At 34.5% G+C, this 21,016-nt stretch overlaps 1 protein-coding gene across 1 annotated transcript in view; it reads left to right on the top strand.

The window, feature by feature from the left end:
• LOC129230393 (obscurin-like) overlaps positions 1-20,674 on the top strand; it is a 148,958-nt gene extending 128,284 nt beyond the window's left edge. Inside the window, exons 3-5 of the mRNA XM_054864792.1 lie at positions 3,237-3,323; positions 17,313-17,522; positions 20,528-20,674. Coding sequence (XP_054720767.1) covers positions 3,237-3,323; positions 17,313-17,522; positions 20,528-20,674 — 444 coding nt within the window. The remainder of the gene's footprint in view (positions 1-3,236; positions 3,324-17,312; positions 17,523-20,527) is intronic.
• Positions 20,675-21,016: the final 342 nt, after the last annotated feature.

Below are 21,016 nucleotides of genomic sequence, written 5' to 3' on the forward strand. Positions count from 1 at the left end.
TAATTGCATTTTTATCAAAGGTCGTTGGGTGTTGAAACTTGATACCCCCCCCCCCCCCAAAGCTTTTCTTGCTTACCACAAAGGTGGTTCAACGGTTGTAAGGAGAACGAGGGTTCTGAAGGCAGTTGATCCTTTTTAACTCAGATCAAGAGCCAACCCCAGCTTCTCCAGAGGTATTGACTTTTATGGGAGCTTGATGAACTTATTAACCAGGAGAGATTTAACGCGCACTAGTCATCATTAGCGTACACTGAGAAACTTTGGTTGACCGGTACAGATCTTATGAGCCAGGTGACTAAATAATTCTGCTACCTTGGTCCTACCAAGTAGGTACAGTACTTAATAAGACATTGGTCTCGATTAAAGACTCACGGTTTGATCGATGTACGAGTCAATAAAAGAGCATCTGAGTGCATGTGGGAAATGCGGTAGTTAAATATGTGGGCCCGAAAGTGACGAGGTCAATCGCTAAGCTGTTACCATTGGTACAGGAGACTGCAAAAAATCTCCTTCCCCTTCAGACTCATGTCCAAATTGCGGAGGTGGAGATGACTGGTAGTGCCATCTCTCGATTGTTAATCCAGTTACCTAGGTTCTGTTCTGTGAATGATAATGGCATTGGATAACATTTGTAATCCAAGGCCTGGAAGCAAAAGGGACATCTTTAAATTACAAATAGCAATCGATTTCATATATAATTCTCTAATAGAATTATTAAGTAAATAAACAATAAAAGCCTACAAATGTCAAAAAAAGCAACAAGATTTATTTTAAGCTGAAAGTGGTTGACGTGAAGCCAAAACTGCAGCTGAAGAACAGTGACGACTTCATATAGAGAAATTGAATTCAAATACACATTGAGAGATGAAAGCAATATAGAGTAAGTTTAAATAAATACTGCGTTCGAAAGACGAGAACTAGAAGGTACGAAGAGAAGAACAGTCAGTACAAAGCGATTCTTTTATGAAAAAATGCGATATTGCAAAAACTGAGAGACATGACATAAGAAAAACAACATCTTCTAAAGAATACAAAACTAAAATCATAGGATGTGGTTTGAAGATATTTCAAGAACACGCGATTTCTTCATAAATTCACTTGAAGTGATCTGAAGAAAGTTCTATAAGGTAGGATTTTAGTCCTTGAGCTCTGCTTTTTCTTTCATTTTCAATTTGACCAAGTACAGATTTTCAACGCAGACCAGCTTTTCAGCGCTTGTAAACAAAACCTCTGGATTTAAAACGTTGAGTAAATAGCCGACTATAACGCACAATCTTTTTGTTTTTTTTCTCTTGCTTTAAGTTTAGATTTTAATGAAACTAAAAGTGTTTTTTTTTATCAGACGATATAGTTATTTGGCAGATAATGTTACTTTTTAATCGCTCAGTTTAATCATTAGGTGGATAATTTTTCATTTTAATGAACTTTTAGTCTGTTTAATAGCTTGCTTTGCTTAAAAATGGAACATTTAATCTTAAATTACATCATCATTGTTCTTTGGTAGCGTGTACTAAGAAAATAAACGCTATGTTTCGATAAAATTGTGCAAAAACTTTGGAAACGCTCCAAGTACTACGAAGCTCTATATTGTAGTAATTATCCCGTATAATGTTATGGGCAATAAATTACGGCTCTCAAAACAATGTATTTCTTTATCTAGAACGTGTAGTCTAAACGTACTTAAAAAAATAAGTAAAAAATTACGCTAAGCATCTGTTTGTTGAATCTTGCAAATAATATGCTGAGTAACGATCCTCAATTCCTTCCAATTACTAGTAGTCTTCAATCTCATATTGTCTTAATCCGATACAACTTGTAGTTTAGAACCTCCTACACACGAGATAGTTAGTGGAATCAACTTTTCGAAAATGTTGCCTCGTCAACTATTTGACAGGGCAACTTTATCGTTTATCAACTCATTGCGCTTCGTCAACTTATTGAGTTTTTCGTTTTCTTCACACGAAGCAAGTTCGTTGAATGCTTTTTTCTTCTAATAGACGAATTTATTCGAGCAGCTATTCCACAACTCTGTTGAAACCGAACCGAGTTGATTCTCAACTAGCTTATTCGTGTGTAGAGCAAACGCTTGGCAATGTCCTGATGAGTGTAATCAACTAAAACATTGATCCCACTCTTTGGTGTGAGAACGATAGCAGCACATGTGCCTAGTGTGTCGGGCACACCAGGCACAGTTGACTCTTGGGAAGGGTGACAGACAATTCCGTCACTTTTTTGCCTGGTTGTTGTTGTTTTCTTGTTCCAGCTAGGCTGGCAACTTAGGATGCGCCGCTTCACTTTTCCGACTGTATAGTAATTTGGTGTGAAGTCCACTTCTACAGTACACATATGCCATAAGGACCCGTTTATAAGGTAGACAACCATTCACAGCACAACACATTCCCACAAAGGAAGGACAAGAACAGGAGAGAGAAAATACATCCATGCCCGAGCCATGATTCGAGCCCGGGACCACACCATCGCAGGCTGACCACTGTACAAGGCGGGCGGCTTCTACCTGGTTACGCTTCCTAATAATCGCTCGTTCGAAAGTTGATTCAACTAAGTTGCCTCGCATGAAGGAGGCCTAAAAATGTTTATTCAATAGTGTTTGATCGACAACAGTCATTGGTTTTTCGATTCCTGACATTGAGTGAGAGCTTGAGTCTAATTAAAGGTCAAACGCTTCTTTTTATGACTAAGAAAAATCGCACTGAATTAACGTTTTTGTCATTGTAAGTGACTTTACAAGGAACCTTTGAGGTTAAATAATACGTTTTATGAAAAGTGTTCAGTTAACTTTTATCTCCATTTTTGCAATTAACCAATCAATTTGGATAGTTCCAGCATTGATGACCATAAACTATGCTGTTTTCAACAAGCTTTAAGAATTTAAAGTGAATTTATTTCATTATTTTAAATGAGTTTAAAACATGAATATAAACAGATATCTTTCGCATATTTAATCAGGTCAGGTCATTCGTCAATAAATCTGAAGATGACTTTTTAACTTGAAATGAATTCTCAAAAGCAAAAATGAATAAAACACTTCCAAACAATCATACTTACTGATTTCGTTGAAATAAATCAAAAAGACCAATCAGAAGTTTTGAAAATATTTCTCCATTTTGATTAGCATAACAATTAAAAGAAACTATTTCTATTCACTGAAACGGATTTTTAATAAAATATGTTGTTCTTTGACATATTTTGGAATTTTAATCATACATTTTTTTCAGGTTGATGGAAAATTGGAGAAGCTGCAAGAGCAGCCGGAAGAGAAACCTGCATCAAAGCCAATTTCAAAATCAGAGCAGGATGAATTGGTACTTCTTTTATGCTAAAACTAAAAAACTGCCTTTATATTTTCCTTTTAATTTGTATTTTTTAAATTATGAAATTGAAGTCAGGAAAAGTTTTTTTAATGTCTTTTGTAAAGCGTTATGTAATTGGTACACGTGTTAATGGAAAAAAATATGTACTGTTAATTCTTGTGACGTTATGTGAGGGGATGTAAGTAGCAAAATTAAAAATTTGGAGCTAACCAGTACAAATGGTAGGTGAACCTCTTCTTTGTCTTGGGGCAAGAGATAGTACTAGTAGCCTTGATCGGTGCTTCTGTAGCGCATGATTTAGAAAGAAAAATCAATGGAAGCCTACCTAGGACGTTATCTTTAAAGTCGTTTTGCTCAAAACATGAAACTGTCCACTTACATCCCTTTGCTTCTCACTGCCTCATATGTACAAAGAAGTTGATCAAAATTTCGTCTAGAGTGTTGAATAGAGGTATAGAAGCGATTTAAGGTATTTATCGTGATTGAAAACTAAGGATTTTGTAGTTGGCGACATTATAGGGGAATGTGAGGCAAAATGAAATAGTGGGGCACATGAAATGGTGAAATATTCATCTTGCTTTTCGTGCCACCTATCTGGTAATATTTTGACTATGTAGCAACACATTTAGTCTGGTCTAGTCAAAAAAATTACCTCTGAAATTCAAAAAATATTATAATTCAGGCAATTTTCCAAAATTGATACTCATATTGCAATATATGTTGGATGACAATAATTATTTTTGTTATAATTAAATGATAAGTTTTTTGTTATTAACATTTTAAATATTAATTGAGACCTACTAATATTCGGTGCATTTTTAGGACAAAGTAAAATAGTTCATTTCATTTACTTATTCAATCTTTTATTAAATTTCTTACGTGTTTATTTAATTTTTTTTTTCATTTGCATTCCTTCAATTAATAATACACTTACTTGTTCATTCGTTTACTTATTTTCTTATTCATTCATTATTTTATTCATTCATTTGTTTTTTCGCGTATATTCGTGATATATATATATATATATATATATAGGGTCCATTATGAAAGTAATGAGCATTTACTGGCAAAATATATTTATTGATCGTAATTTGTACAAATGTTCAGTATTCTTTAAAATACATTCCTCCTGCATCAATACACTTGCGGAGACGTGTTTGCTACGCCTGAAAGGCACCCTGAAACTCTTCCAAGGGAATGCCTCTCAGGAACCTTGTAACATGGTGTTGGATGTTTCCCAAGGTTCCCCAATGTTTTCCTTTCTTCTCTCTCTCTCTCTCTTGAGTCGCGGAAACAAAAAGAAGTCACATGAAGCTAAGTAGGGACTGTAAGGTGGTGAGGGATCACCGGGGGGGGGGGGGGGACATCCATAACGGGGTTCGTCGGCGACCTCCTCCTGGCTCTCTTTGAATGCCTTGTGCCACTTCCCAGACTGTGATCTTGAAATGCAATCGTCCTTGAAGGCTTCTTGCAGCATCTGGAATGTTTCGGTTGCATTTTTTCCAAACCTCACGCAAAACTTTATGGCGTATCATTGTTCAAGCGAACGCTCCATTGCGTTATGTTACAAAAGTTGAAAACATACTTCAAGCGGAGGCACTTATCTCCGCTCACACTGCTCGAAAGCAACTGACGACTGGATGCATTGAAAGGGCATATCAAGCACTACATTTCCCAGCCGGTTTTACCGTGCTGCCATCTATCGTCGCGTCACAATAACATTATGCTCATTAATTTCATAATGGACCCTGTATATATATATAGGATGTTTCAAAATGAACAGCGGGGTTTTAACATGTTATAATCTGTGATCAGTATATATCAAGTGATATATCAACTGAAAGAGAAACTCAAAGTTTTGTTTGTTGGCAACAGTGCGCCTGCGCGTGGAATGTTTCTGCTGCAATCCGCTAGAAAGCGCCTGTAGCAAAGATGGCGACCAATGAGCAGAAAGCGTTTTGTGTTTTATCTTTTAGCAAGATGGTGCGCCGCCTCACTAGCATAATGAGGTACGCGATTGGCTTAACCTAACTGTACCCGATCGCTGGATTGGCCGTAAGGGGCCTAATGACAGTGCTTGTTTCCCATGGCCTCCACGGTCACCCGACCTAACGCCGTGTGAATTCCGTCTTTGGGGGTTTATTAAGGACCTTGTGTAGGTGCCTCCACTGCCAGCCGACCTTGCCGAATTAAGGAACAGGATTGAAACAGCTGTTACAGCAATTACTAATGAGACACTCATCAAAGTTTGGGAAGAACTCGCATATCGTCTTGACGTGTGCCGAGTAACAAATGGTGCTCACATTGAACACTTGTAGGCTATTATGTAAAACTGTTTGAGTATCCCTTTCATTTGATATATCACTTGTGGCTGTAAGTTTGGTGCAATAAATATTATAACATGTTAAAACCCCGCTATTCATTTTGAAACATCCTGTGTGTGTGTATATATATATATATACTAGCTGACCCAGCCACGCGTTGCTGTGGCGAGAAATATTTAGATTAAAATATTTTTTCACTTAATGTTTTTATAGAATCTAATTAATCTTTTTAGTGAAGCTTAAAATAGTATTGCCAATTTTAAAACATATGAGATTGATAACGGGCGTGTTGGGCTGAATTAAATACTTATTGAATTTAGTTAGTACTAATTAAATTTTCAATGGTAAAAACACTATACTTACGCTTAGTAAATTTTGCAAGTATGACTTCGGCCAAAAATAAAAGCAAAATAACTTCAAAGTGATAGTAAATATCGAAACTGATTGTAAAATATCGGAACGCAGAATTTAATCATAAACCAATATACACTTTTAGAATGTACACTATATTTTATTCATCTCAGATTTCTCTATAGTTTATTATCAATAACTTATTTACAAAATACATTAACTAAATTAAAAACATATAAAAATTAAATTTTATAAATGAGGTAGATAACATTGACTTCGATCTATTGTTTCTACTGTTTCAAAACTGAAAATTATCTAAGCACTAAGTTGTGCACAATATTCTTACTATACCTGTCTTTTGCTAACACGAATAGGTATGATAACTTCCCCACTTGTGAGTAGGTGATAGATAGTTGCCCATGAGAGAAACATGTATGTTTCATGTCCAGACCGAAAATAGACATTTTTTTTCTTGAGATGTATTTCTGATATTTTTAAAAGCTAAACAAATCGGAAATTGAAGCCTACCAAATGTGTTTGAAAATTATGACGCTATTAATGGATTACGTGGCAACACAAAAATTTCTCCTTTAAACTTTTCCGTCAAAATTGTTGAAATTTTGATGAATAATGTAAGTGGGTTTAAACTGTGAAAAAGAGTAATTGGTGAATCAATTTTCAACCGGAAATCATCTAGTGGCATTCCTGGTATATTCAGATAATTGAAAAATTCAGTTGGAATTTTTACGGCTTTGTTTTTATCGAAAAATGTATAGCCTTGTTCAGCATCAACGGTCAGCACAATCTAATTATGATTTTATTTTCGCGCTGTCAGTAATGACTCATTATTCACAATAATTGTAACTAAGACAGCATCATTGCACTGTTTTTTTCTCTATGTAAATCATTGTTAACTAAGTCGGTGACCAATCGATCAGGTGATATCACACTATGATTACTAAACAACAAATTTGAAATTGAAATGCATAAATCTTCAATCAACACTAATGCTTCATTATACATCTTTGGTGTAAAATCTTGATTTGGACTTTGGTGTGTTTGTTTAACTATATGGAGTACTGCTGCAAGCATTAAATTCATAGTTTCCCTGCAGAAATAATGAATGTGTTGGATATTATGTCGTTAAAATTATCTTAAACAGTTGACGAATACTGTTTCCCGTTATGCAAAACCTGCATTAGAAAATGTAGCTCTCAATGATTGTGTGCAACCAATAATTACAATTCGCGAAATGCATCGTCATATGTATGTAACACTCGACAATTAACGGTCCACAAATATTCCCGTCTGTTCGGGAATGTTTAACGAAAACAAATGCAAAAACAACATTCACTTTGTTTCGGATGCGCAGTTTTGTTTTGGATGGAGTTTTGGTCCCATTGTCTTGGTTTTAATTTTTAATTATGCCCGAGATTGATGAATGTTGTGTTCTTTGTTTGCGTGGGATCCATGATTTTTTTTATTTTATTCAACACTGTAAAAACAATTAAGAAACGTCCTGAAAAATAGTGGGCAGCGAATACGTCCAATTTCCGCCAGTAACATATCTTGTAAAGAATAGGAACGCATCCCACTAAACGTCAGAAACCTTTCTAAAATTTTACTGAAGTCTTTCGGAAGAAATCCGAAGCCTCTCCAATTCGAGACAATCATTTTTCTGAAACCTTTAGAGGGAACCGAAGTAAGATTAAAAGTAATAACTTGGCACATTTCTCGACTCACCAAGAAAGTATCAAAAGCATTATCGCTACCATAGCCACTGCCAAGATGGACTTGCAAGCATGCACAAAGTATTCCACTTGCTTGTTACTCTTGGAAAGTTACGGACTCCAGAGACTCCCTTGCTCCCATTAGGAGTTACGTCAATCTGGACGGACGACGACGACGGTAGTGAAGTCAGTTCATCACTAAAATTCATTAACCTTCCTAATATTATCCGGGAATCTTTTTGATGAATTCTGTAATCTCCCTTGCTAAAAGCCAGTCGTTTAGCTGGACCCTTCAGAAAAAACTTAAGTAAGATGAATACAAAGCTTGACACATCTCTTCTTTTAGACGAATGCTCCAACAATAAAGCTGCAAGCATGGAGAAAGGCAACACAGACTTGCAAGTAAGTACCATAAGTCTAACGCGCGCCGAGCTTTCTGCAAATTTACGGAACCCAGAGGATCATTCCCTATCTCTAGGAGCTTAGGCAATGCAGACGGATCGTACTTGAACTGAAGTCGATACAATTAATAAATACGCTCAGTTAATCTTTAAACTGGGAGCTAAAAATATATTTCAAAGCAGTGAGAAGTCGGCATTCATGACGTTTGTAGCAATTCCGGAAACGTTTTGACGCAGATACTTAATTTCCAAATAAAATTGTTGAGAACCTGTGAAATCCCAACATGTCCCACGGAAATGAGCAGTGTCATTTCGTATTTTTTTACAGTGCATGTAAAATAGCGTGGAATATTGGTAAATAATTTTATTTCGTAGAATTGGGCCAAACACATTACGTTTTCGACACAGTAAAAAAATAATAAAAAAAACAGGGTCGTTTTTGGCGGTTCAAGTGCTCTTCGTTAAAAATATCTTCGGTAGAATATACTCGTTGACCGTTTTCAAGATGTACTGCAAGATGTTGTACAGAAGGGTCTCTTTCGTATATGGGGAACTAAATTATGCCAGATAGCTTCGTTGCTGCTTTTATAAGTTACTCATCTCTCATCGTGTTATTTCGTCAATTTTAACTCTACTTCTCGTAACTCAAATGCAACCTAATATTGCCCTTAAATAACTTATTTGACAAAGTACTTAACAGATTTCACAGAACGGCAAAACTCGATATTTATATGAGACTCATACGTTTTTAAAAGCAGTGGTGAGTATGGAACTACCCGCTGCTTATCAATTTCAACTTGATTTGTAGAATTTGTTATTTACATTGAAAAGTGTGGCCTCTATACTCCTCTTTTCTACGGCGATACTGTTGATAACCATCAATATCCGTAACATAGTATCATTTGTAAATTTTAATTAACTTAACAATAAAATTTTTGAGGATGAATGAACTTACAGCGCCATCTATTAAGAATTTGCAGAACCAAACAATGAATACACACTATAAATGTATAATAATCAATTTATTTGCAGTAAAAAATTATAAAAACCATCCTATCTTTTAAGTTGGACCAAATTACAGATTCGTATGAAATTTGATACAAATCGGTTGAGTAGTTTCGGAGTTTACCCCGAACAAACATCGTGACACGAGATTTTTATATATATAGATATATGTATATATATATATATATATATATATATATATATATATATATATATATATATATATATATATATATATATATATATATATATATATATATATATATATATATATATATATATATATATATATATATTAGGGCTCGACCGATGGCACTTTTTGGCCGATGGGCCGATGCCGATTGTTGGCCGATTGTTCAAAGACGGCCGATGGCCGATGGCCGATTGTTTTCCTCCAAATGGCCGATTGCCGATGGCCGATGGCCGATGCCGTTGGCCGATGGCAAAAAAAAATAATCAAACAGAAATAAATTGATAACGAATAAGGAATTGTAAATCACAAAAAAAAAATCGACCTAAATTTTTATTTTACGATCATCCAATTTATACTTCACAAGTTTTTTCGGCACATCTGTACATGCATATGTACCTAAGAACATATAGATGACCGAAATATCCATTTTGAACGCCTCCTCAGTTAATTATCGCAAATTCTTTTGTGATGTCTTCATGCTAGTGGTGCGACATCGATGGCAAAACATCGATGTTTCAGAACATCGATGTTGGAAATTAAAACATCGATAGTATTGATATATCGACCAAAAAACATCGATGTTTTAAAACATCGATCGTTTTGTCAATATTTAACATACATTTTTTAGTATACTACACTACAAACTTACAAAGATGATAATCTCTAACAAATGTATAATAGTATCTTAATGGATCAGGGCATTGCGTCTAATTTAAGCAATACAAAAGAATACGAACCCCACGAATATATTGAAACTACTGAACTGCAAATCATAAATACAATTTAATAGGAATAATTTCGCAACATCTTGGTACTATAATAAGACAAAAAATGATAAGACATGCAACAATTAATACAAACTAGTTAAATCTGCGAAAAAATATATCATAGCACTTACAGTCAGTTGTATGATGAGAAAGAGGTGTGCAAATTATATTAAAAGTACGAAATTAATTCTGACAATTATTATTAAGAGCAAGAAATATGTTTTGAACTGTTAGTGCAAAAAAGTTAAACACAAATTGTGAGTAATTGGTGGACGGCTTATTGAGGGTAGACGATACGGCTTATTGAGGGTAGGATACGAGTGAGGGGGTCATAACACCCCCCCCCCCCCAACCCGCAACATCATTTGAATGTTTGCTCGAAAAAATTAAAAACTTGATCGAAACCGTAAGAAGTGTATACAAGGAGGAGGGGGGGATCATGACCCCCTCCTCCCATCAAAATCTGCGACAATACTTTGTAATCTGTTTCAAGGTTCATTGCATTTGAGTAGTGAAAATGACTGCTTGAAAAAAAAAAACAAAAAAACAAAAGCCGGACCAAAACCATAATAAGAAACAGTAAATAGTTCTCGATTTTTTTTTATTTTTTGGGGTGGGGGTATTAACTGTCACTTTTCTATTTATAGCATATGTATTTAAAATATGTAGACAGTAAAAATAGCTTTTCTCGAGACAGTTAGTCTGCGGCGCTGAGTTCAGGAGCCAGTATAATGAGAAGTAATAAAGAAGTGTCTGACGCCCGTTTGCTTTTATAAGCAACAAATTTAATCAACGATAGTTTTTGTAAAACCATATCCAAAGCTTCAGGCATCGCTTCAATCGATAAAACATTTGAGTCCATAAACGTTTTTTTTTCTGTAAAGTCTCTATAGATTAGAATTTCTTTCTGTTATAATTTTTAGATAGTTCAGTTTTTAGTCGTGCTGAGTTTATTTTTAAATGTGTTGTAAATAGTTTATTAGTTTAAATCAGTGTTTAGGATTTATTATCGTGCAAGAAATGTAAACTTTGAGTGTCGTGTTAGCGCAAAACCTCATTATACATAGGTTCTCGCAGTGGTGCCCACCTAGGCAGTGGCGGATACAAGGAGAGGGTCATAGGAGTCATGACCCCCTCCCTAAAACGTCGACAATATTATCCGTTCGCATTGTATTCAAGCACTTTATGGATAAAATGTAAATAATTTCCGTTTTTGTTTCAGTTTTTGAATTATTTTTACAAGCAAATACTTGAAATACTTCTTTTTTTAATTGTTTATAAAATTTATTCGTGAGGTTTTTGTCCTATTAGGTGCCATATCCCTGACCGATGTGGTATTTTTTAAACACCTAAGCAGTTTCAGAAATTTTTCTTACCAAAAACCATAAGTTTATTCGTGGAGGAGGGGTGAAGGTCACTCTTTAGCATGAGCCCCCTAAAATGTTAGTCTGTATCCGCCCCTGGGTAGACGATAAGTAACCCCCAATATTAGGTGTTTAAGCGCATTTCTCTTTTCGCTGACTATTTCACCAGGCAGAGAAAAAACTCCTTCCGATGAAACATAAGTCGCCATCACTATCAAATACTTCGACACAACTTTTAACAGTTCTGAATTAGTACAGTTATAATATTCACCGTAGTAATATATAGGATTCTCCTTTAGTTTAAGAATTGGAGTCTTAGAATCGACTGCAAGAACTGACAACAGACTACCATTGTCGAGTTCTTCCAATAGCTTTGACCTCTTCCTCACCTTCCTCATCTTTTACCATCTTGTAGTGATCTTTCCAAAAATCATCCTTTACACAGAAAAATCGATATTTTTAAATGTGAGCAAATAAATGACATTTTTGAAGCAATTCCATACGTAAATTTAATTACCTAGCAAGAAAATTGGAGCAAATTTTACTATAATTTTTAATTATAATACAAAAACATCAACATCGAAAAAACATCGAAATCAAAACATCGATGTTCCGAAAACATCGAAAGTAAAACATCGATGTTCCAAAAACATCGAAAGTAAAACATCGATATCGATGTCGCACCCCTAAGCCTTCATGCGCGTAAACTTGCGTCACTCAAAAACGTTATGAAATAGTAAGTTGAAAACTCATTCAGTATGATCTAAAAGTTCGAGGACAAGTTGCATAAAACCTTACCCTGAATAGTTCACATTATCGAAGCACATCTATCTACAAAATAGTCAGCTTGAACGACTATGCACTTCTGCCAACGTTCGTATAGCTTTTACAAGCACTCCTGGAAGAAATTTTTCGCAACCTCCTGTAAGGCCTCTTGCGTTGCTGCTTTGACTTCATCGTGGGTAAGAAGGCGACTTTCATGTTGAGGATGCACGGTTCGATTGGTCAATACTCTGGTATGACAAACAAATAACATAACGTTTCCTCGAACTTAGCTCCGTTTGACTTTTACCTGTTCCCAGCAAAAAACCATTTCCATGGACGCTGCTTTCTTCCGTCAGGAGAAGATAAAACTGCATCATAGAAGGTAGCGAAAAATGGCTTCCAGGAGTGTTTCCAAAAGTTATATGAACACTGGCAAAATTACGTAGCCCCTCAAGCTGACCTTTTGAAGGTGAATGTGCTTCGGTAATGTAAACTATTCTGGGTAAGGTTTTATACAGCTTGTCCCCAAACTTTTGGATCGTACTACATATCATCTGTATAGGGTTAAGCTTCTCCTTTTTTAACTGCTGTATGATGAAAGAGAAAGAACAACAGACAAAAATAAAAATGAAAAAGGAAGAAAAACAAAGAGACTGTTTAATAACCAATTGATTTGTTTTTTTTTTTAATTGAACATATAACTAAGATTTCAGTAACATTGTAATGATGTATGGATTTAGGTACATTAAACATAGTTAAAAAACATTAAATTATGTTGTTTAATCATTCAAAAAAAAATAATAATAATAAAACTATGAAACCGTCAACAAATTACGCAATTGAAGTGGAAAGATTGCACGTAGACATTTTTTAGTCATCAAACTAAACAAAAAAGCTAACAGATAAATTACAATATTAAATCAAAACAGGAATATTTTTATATTTATTTAAAATTTATGAATAGAAAAGTTTGCATTTTTCATAAATGCTATAACGGTGACATAGATTTTGCTGAAAAAAGACATAGCCATGAAAAGAGCGAGGTTCTTAAAACGCAGCTACAATAAACAAACTCAATATTTACACCAAGTTAATAACTGAATACATATACTACTTGATCTAATGTTTGCACACATAATATTGAAGAATTTGATTGTTTAATCTTTTATGAAGCTTTACAAACAAGTTCAAATTATTTTTTTCAATTTAGCAATAATTTTCTGAAATTTAAAAACTGCATAATAGAAAATCCTTGAAACTTTTCCATAAAAAACAAAAGTAACTTATTCATTGATTTTATATAAATACATAAAAATACTTACTTACAACAGAAAAAAAATCGATCGCTATTAAAGATCCAAAAAAGATGGCGCATTACGAAATATAGGTGAAACAAGTATGAGAAATACGCAAAATGACATTTTTTGACCGAAATAAATTATCGCTAAATATTTAAGAAATGCTTGAAACGACGAGGGAGGGTTAGGGGGGTCACCCTCCGATTTCGGAGTAACTCACACTTCGGCCCCAACCTCGGACTCGTTTTTTTAGTACAGAACCGCTACCACCAACGCCTCGGAAAAGTTTCTGAATCTACTTCAGCACTTCCGAAGAAAAAATTCAAAAGTCCCATTGATTTCCGAATTATGCCACCATTCGAAACGTCTTTAATTAATTTCTTACATTAATGCTCTAAATTCTTTCTAAACAATAGATAAAGTTTGAAAAAAAAATCTCTAATTTTATGAATGGTGTTAGTTTTAAAGAACTCAGAAGTACAACTACAGTTTAATTTCAAAAATTGAGGAAGTGGGAGGAGAGGCCTCCCAGTGTTCTCGGAAATTAAAAAAATAGTCGTAAAAAATAGAGTTCAAAATAATCATAAGCATTGAGTAGAAAAACCCTTTCAAAACTTGCACCCGAGTTTGTTTTGACGTGCAGTGGCGGATTTAAAATATAGCAAATGTTGCAATTGCGCGAGAGGCCCCATAACCATATAGGCACAGTAAGAGTTACAAAAATGCTTATGATAAATGTTCTACAACTTCTGTGATAGTGAAATAGGGACCCAAAATATATTTCGACGGGCCCAAAACTTGTAACTCCGCCGAAGCGATACAGAAAACACTGCATTACTGTGATTCATATGACAAATATCGAAAAATTAAAAAATACCGTCGGTTCTACGGGAATCTAATAAAATGACACAAAAACCGGTTTCACCATTTCATATTTGTTTCCATAGTCTCCAATTCGGCAATATATCACCAAATGATCGTCAGTCTGAGACGCTATTTTAGTTTTGCATTGAAATAAGTGATTAATGACTTAAAAAAAATGCGTAAACAGGCCTTTTCAGAACACCCAAACGAAAACAAAGAGGGAAGTGCACAACTGGAACGTACGCACACCTCACATGCGAAATTTATCCTTCTACAGCTTACCATTTTTGAGTTATGACATCTAAGAAATACATACGTACATTCAGCTGCAAGAAACAACGCAATAATTAACTTGTTTGGTACCTGAATGCAGTATGAAAAACTCTTTCAGGGGTGACTAAAATGGAAATTCATACTGAAATTTAATTAAACACTTTTATATGAAAACAATAACTCCCTTTACTTTGTATTAAAAAGTAATTTTTCTTTTTTTGTCAAAAACATCGGCCAATTCCATCGGCTTTTCGATGCTTTTAATGCCGATGGGCCGATGTTTCCTGCAAACTAGCATCGGCCGCCGATGCCGATGCCGATGCGCTAAATTGTTGAACCATCGGCGCCGATGCATCGGCCAGGCCGATGCATCGGTCGAGTCCTAATATATATATATATATATATATATATATATATATATATAATTCCATTTCCGTTTCATTTCTTCATTATATCTTCTATTAACTATTTATTTTTTTTTAAATTAATTTCTTTAGTACTTCAAAATTAAAACATCGATGGTATCGACGATCGTGGATATACATCAGCCCTAAAACATTGATGTGCAATGATAGCCTAGTAGTATATGTAAAAGAAATAAATTTAGAGCGCTGGAGACATTACATTTTGATCCCCCCTCGCAGATACTATAAACGTTATTCCGAACCAACTTCTAGCCTTAGGAAAAAATTCGCCGCTGATAGGCTCACGTTGCAATGATTTTTCACCGATTAATTCCAAAATAGAACAAATCACGTCATCAATCATACTTACACATCTACAGTTTAAACTGAGTACATCTTTTATTTTCAAAAGTCGTTAAAAAGAAAATGTCATTCATCAACTCATCTTACATTCACTTCTCAAGATGTCATTCCAGTGCCCCTTTTCTTTCTTCATGACAAAAACTTTTGATACTTTTCTAAATATAAACATAAGCTCGGGTATTCTTTTTGACACACAAATGTCTTTTAAATTCATACAATTTTCAGTGCTGTATATCATTTCTGGAAGAACTATTAAAGCTGCATTTTCGGGGCAGAGCTGGGCTTTATGCCAGACATAAAGACAAAAAACAGGCGGAGAATTTATATGATATGTCGACGAGAATGAATGGGACAAATCACAAAATTAAATGAAAAATGTTGGCAAAATGTCGACCGCTTTGTGATTGAGGAGGACACTGAAACGTTCCATAATGATTTAAAATTATTATTACTTGTATTAACTGTTTTACTGAACATTGTTAAGATTATTTCAAAATATAAAACAGTAAGTCTTCACTAATTGCAGTGTTGAGCGAGTGAAAATTTGAAAGCATAACTGCAAAGAAAACTGGTTGAAAGAAAAAATCTAACAGAAAAGTGGTGAAAGTGAGAAAAAATTAAAATTTTAAAAGCAGTGCAAACGATAGGTTTTATCACGCTACACCAACCTGTTTTGCGGCAGAATATATACATGGTAGCCCAGAATGCAGCATCTGCGTTTATATGCAGCACCTGCACGATTAATTAAAGCACAGATATCATTGCAAAAATTTAAGGAAGCTAGATTTACAAGTATGATCCAATTTTTTTTAACTGAAGCAAAATTATTTCTGCATGTATCAGTAAGAAGCAAAAGGGATGTACGTAGACGTTTTAACGTTTCGAGTTAAATGGACTTGAGGTTCTGATCCTAGGTAGGCTTTGATTGATTTTTTTTCTAGATCATGTTGCATAGCAGCAACTACCAGAGCTACTAGTACTATCTCTTGCCCTAAAGAGGGGAAGGACTCTCCTACCACTTCCACTGGTTATCTCAAAATTTTTAGTTTTGACATTTGCATCTCTTTGATTCTCACTAACTCACATATAAAGCATGAATCATATTGTTTTTTTTTTTTATGTGTAAAGATTTCTAAGTTTCGTTATTTACTAGATGATTTTTTTTTCTCTTGGCTCTTCCGCTGATCAATATTTTGGTTAAAATATTACAAAAAATATTTTTAAGGCAATTTCTTTAATATCATTCAAATTAGCTTCAGAGATAAGCTTAGAAAGTGTACAAAGATGATCTAAAAGCGTTATTACATGGTAAAAAAAACTTGCAGTAGTGGATACCGGGTATAGTTGATACACATTTTACATTTTAGTTTTTCTAATTTTTGTTACTAATGTTCGTTCTATAATAGAACTTCATGCAATACTATATTTTCCAATCAAATGGTGATTTCAAAACCTTTGTAGACATTTTTTTTCCATATAAAAACAATCTTTAACATTTTTCGAAGTGTATCAACTCGACCCACATTGGGTCAAATTGACCCACGATTTTACTGAAAATTAACAGCAAAAGCTCTAAGAGTGTTCCATAAGTTCTGTAAAAAGTTTCCCAAAATAGTATGCTATAATGTTGTGTTTGTTCCAAAAAAAAAAGTCCATGCGTCGCTTATCAAAAAAAAAAAAAGTTCTTAAATGCGTTCACAGATGTGTGAATAAGGTGTGCTCAGAAATTTTTTGAAAACTATTTCAAAAAATGTGCAATAAAATGTTCTCAAAAAGGGGACAAGCGTCCGTGTTCAAAAAAAGTGTATAAAGATTTGCATTGTTATCTTTTCTTTTTCAACAACCAATATTTTTATTTAGAGATTTTATTCTTTTCAGTTGGACATTGACCTAACCGACAAAGATCTAGAAAAAGCTGCTACGAAGATACAAGCGTCTTATAGAAACTTTACAAAGAAAAAACAGGATGTACCACAGCCCAATCCAGTAGAAAATTCCACCCCACAAGAGAATGAAAAAACTGAAATTGTTACTGTGCACAATTCCAATCAGGATGAGAAGGAAGATCAATCGACCAAAGAGCAAGAGGTGAGGGGGTTTCAATGCTTGGGAAATAAGCACTCTTCTGAAAATGTGTTTCAATTTGTGTGTGTTTTTTTTTTTTTTTTGGGCATGAAATTTGCACACTATATGGTAAGCTCAAGGGGGAAAAACAAAACATTCCTTTGCTTCCGGAGACTATTACTACCATAGATGTAGTATTAAGTAGATACACAACAAGAAACCGGTTCCGTGGGCAACTTAGTAGACGGACAAGCGTCCAGAAAGCGCATGCGCGCAAACAACTTTCACCGAGAATGCAATCAGCGTTGCATCCACAGAGGAAGATCAGAGGTTGCAGTTGCATCCCAAGTTTTGTCCATTTAAAATTCAAAATTCGCGCATTCAATGCCGACCAGTGGCTATTGCTACGGAGTTGGGTATCTAGCTATACTAGATCACGGATTAACTCTAGAGACACCTAACACATATCGAATTTTTAGGAATAATGCACTTTATAAACTTCTATTTTTGAAATTTTGTTGAGGGGTCATCTTTATATTAAAATGAGCACCACATTCAATGCTTTTAAAGACAACTCCCCCTGTATTCTTTGAAATCGTTTTTCTTCAATATCTTTTGCTCTAATGATCAGTATAATTTCAAATTTGCTACACTGGCTACTTTTAGCCAACAAAACTTAGTCAACTAATAAAAATAAGTGCTTCCTACGAGAAATTCAATTTTTGTGTTCATTTTACTTTGAAAATGGTCATTTATCCAACCTAAGTATCATCTGAATGATCTTAAATGAGACTTGAATCCATGCCGATTGATACTTTTCTTTCTTTCTTTTTTTTTGTAGTACATACAGTTGCCGAGTAAGTAAGAATGTTTCTTTTTTTTTTGTGATAGTATGTCGACTTTTGTCAGTTGAAAAAGTAATTAGCAACAACTGAAGTGAGCTAAGCTGAACAGTTAGGCTTCTTCAAACAAAAAAAATTAATAAATGTAACTAATTGAAAAAGAAATTGAGGACAAACGAGGCAGTGAGAAGCAAAGGGATGTAAATGCCAAAATTAAAAATTTGAACATAACCTGTATAAATGGTAGGAAAACCTAACCTTTGTTTTGGGGCAAGAAATAGAACTAGTATCCCTGGTAAGTGCTGCTACATATAGCAGGATTTGGAGAAAAAGGTAAAGGTCAATGAAAGCCTACCTGGGATCTAAACTTCAAATGTGTTTTTCTCAAAACTCGAAAAAGTCCACTTATATCGCTTTGCTTCTCACTATCACAGATGATTGTGAAATAAATATAGATGAACAGTTAAACTCTTACATGAAATACACCGCCAGCTCAGTCAATTCCAGATGAGGACTGCAGTTTCGTGCTTATTAGCACTCATCAGCCCGGCATAGGAGTGATTGAGCTGGAGGTGGGAAACCTCTTAAGGAAGCCAAGACTGCCAAACAAACTGGTAGCTAATACAGAATTAGCACTGACCAGATGAGTGACCGAAGCAATGGTTCGCTACAATTCTAATATTGAAGGCAAGCCAGGTATATTCAGTAAGTTATCGCCGTATAGCCAGGGCTAAGACAGAAATAACATGAAATACACCGCCAGCTCAGTCAATTCCAGCCGAGGACTGCAGTTTCGTGCTTATAGGGCGGTAACTTACTGAATATACCTGTTTGTCTTCAGTATTCGAGTTGTACCGAATCATTACTTCAGTCACTCGTCTGGTCAGTGCTAATTCTGTATTAGCTACCAGTCTGTTTGGCACTCTTGGCTTCCTTAAGAAGTTTTCCACCTCCAGCTCAGTCACTCTCATGCCGGGCTAATGAGTGCTAATAAGCACGAAACTGCAGTCCTCATCTGGAATTGACTGAGCTGGCGGTGTATTTCATGTATTTCTGCCTTAGCCCTGGCTATAGGGCGGTAACTTACTGAGTTAGACTCTTGTTAAAAAACAAATATGCACCAAAATGGTTGAAAAAGCAAACGGGAACAAATGAATCAAAATGAATGAATTTAAAATAATGAATTAAGTATAGTAAGGTCCTTGAGAAAGGAAAAGAAATAAGTTGAATCGTATTTATAAAAGTAGACAAGAACAACTGCTTTTGATATGTGTATGGTTAAACAGAAAAAATGTTACAAAAGAAAATAAAAACTTAACAAATCATTTTTGATAAACGTTACAATGTTACAACAAAGTTAGAAAGTAAAAAAAGAAAAAGCGTGTTGTAACGACCTGCATCAAAACTGATGGACGTCTAGCATTTCTGGAAACAAAGCCAGCACCAAAAAGTGTTTTAATGTGTAGAATAACAATTCCAAACTGAAGAATATATAATTTCATAAGATCTTTCACATGTGTACTGCATGTATCAGAGAAAAAGGTATGCATCTATTGATGAATAATAAAGAATCCAGCAGTAAATAATAATTCATCCTGTTACCAATAATTTCATAGAAAATGTAAAGTAAATATAGGTACTATTAAAAGTTGACCACTTGTATAAATTTACTACTAAAGTACTGTACCGCAAGTGGTAAACTTACACAGGTTTCACTGTATGTATATATATTTATTTATTCAGTACTATTAATTAAAATTTAATATTTCAACTGCTTTTTTTTAGCTAGGCAGAGTTTTTAGTTTTATTTATTGGTTATTTTATTGCTATATTTTTTCAAAAAGCAAGCTTTTTTTCCGACAATCATCAAAATTGAAAACTATTAGGCTAGAATTTTTTTTTTCAATTGAAATAAAGTCAACTGTTGAAAATAGGCCTTTAAAAAAAACTGATTAGGTCTGCAGAATTTTGGATTTAACATTTTCATGGTAAATTTTCTTTTTTTAATAAGAATTCATTTTATTTTAAATTTTCTCAAAAAACATAAAAACTGTTCTGTAAGAAAAAAAAACTAAGGGAACTAATCAAGGAGCTTACAATATTTTCAGCGTTTTTGCAAAGAGTTTAAAATGAAAAATGTCTTGATACGGCTCTATTTGTTCTTATAATTTATAATTTTCTTAACAGGAAAATCTTGACGATATCGATCTGAAAGATCCAGAAGTAGAAAAGGCAGCTTTGAAAATTCAGTCAACTTTTCGCGGTTATAAAAGTCGCAGAGAGGTTAATCCAGAAATTGTTCAAAACGGAGAAAAAGAAGAAAACCAAGATTAAGGTACTTTGAAATTTTTCTACAAAATTTATTTTGAATGTTTTTTTTTCCTACCAACAGCACTTATTTTCTCTATTTTTGTTAGCCGGTCGTAATCGGAAAAATTTTAGCCTCGTGATTTTTTTTTCTTTGTACTTTCGGTTCTGTTCATATGAAATTGGAGAAGTTTTCCGCACGGGAAATTGCAGATGTCCCCGTTTTCACAACAATTACAGCTCGCGAAATGAAGGCTTTTTCAGTATTTGAAAAACTTTCACTTTTCACATATTCGCGCGCACAACATTTTGTTTTGTTTATAATGGGGCTGCGTAGTTTCTCATCATTTGCAGACCTAGTGCATTCCC

Source organism: Uloborus diversus, chromosome 9, assembly GCF_026930045.1.
Source record: "Uloborus diversus isolate 005 chromosome 9, Udiv.v.3.1, whole genome shotgun sequence".
NCBI lineage: Eukaryota > Metazoa > Arthropoda > Arachnida > Araneae > Uloboridae > Uloborus > Uloborus diversus.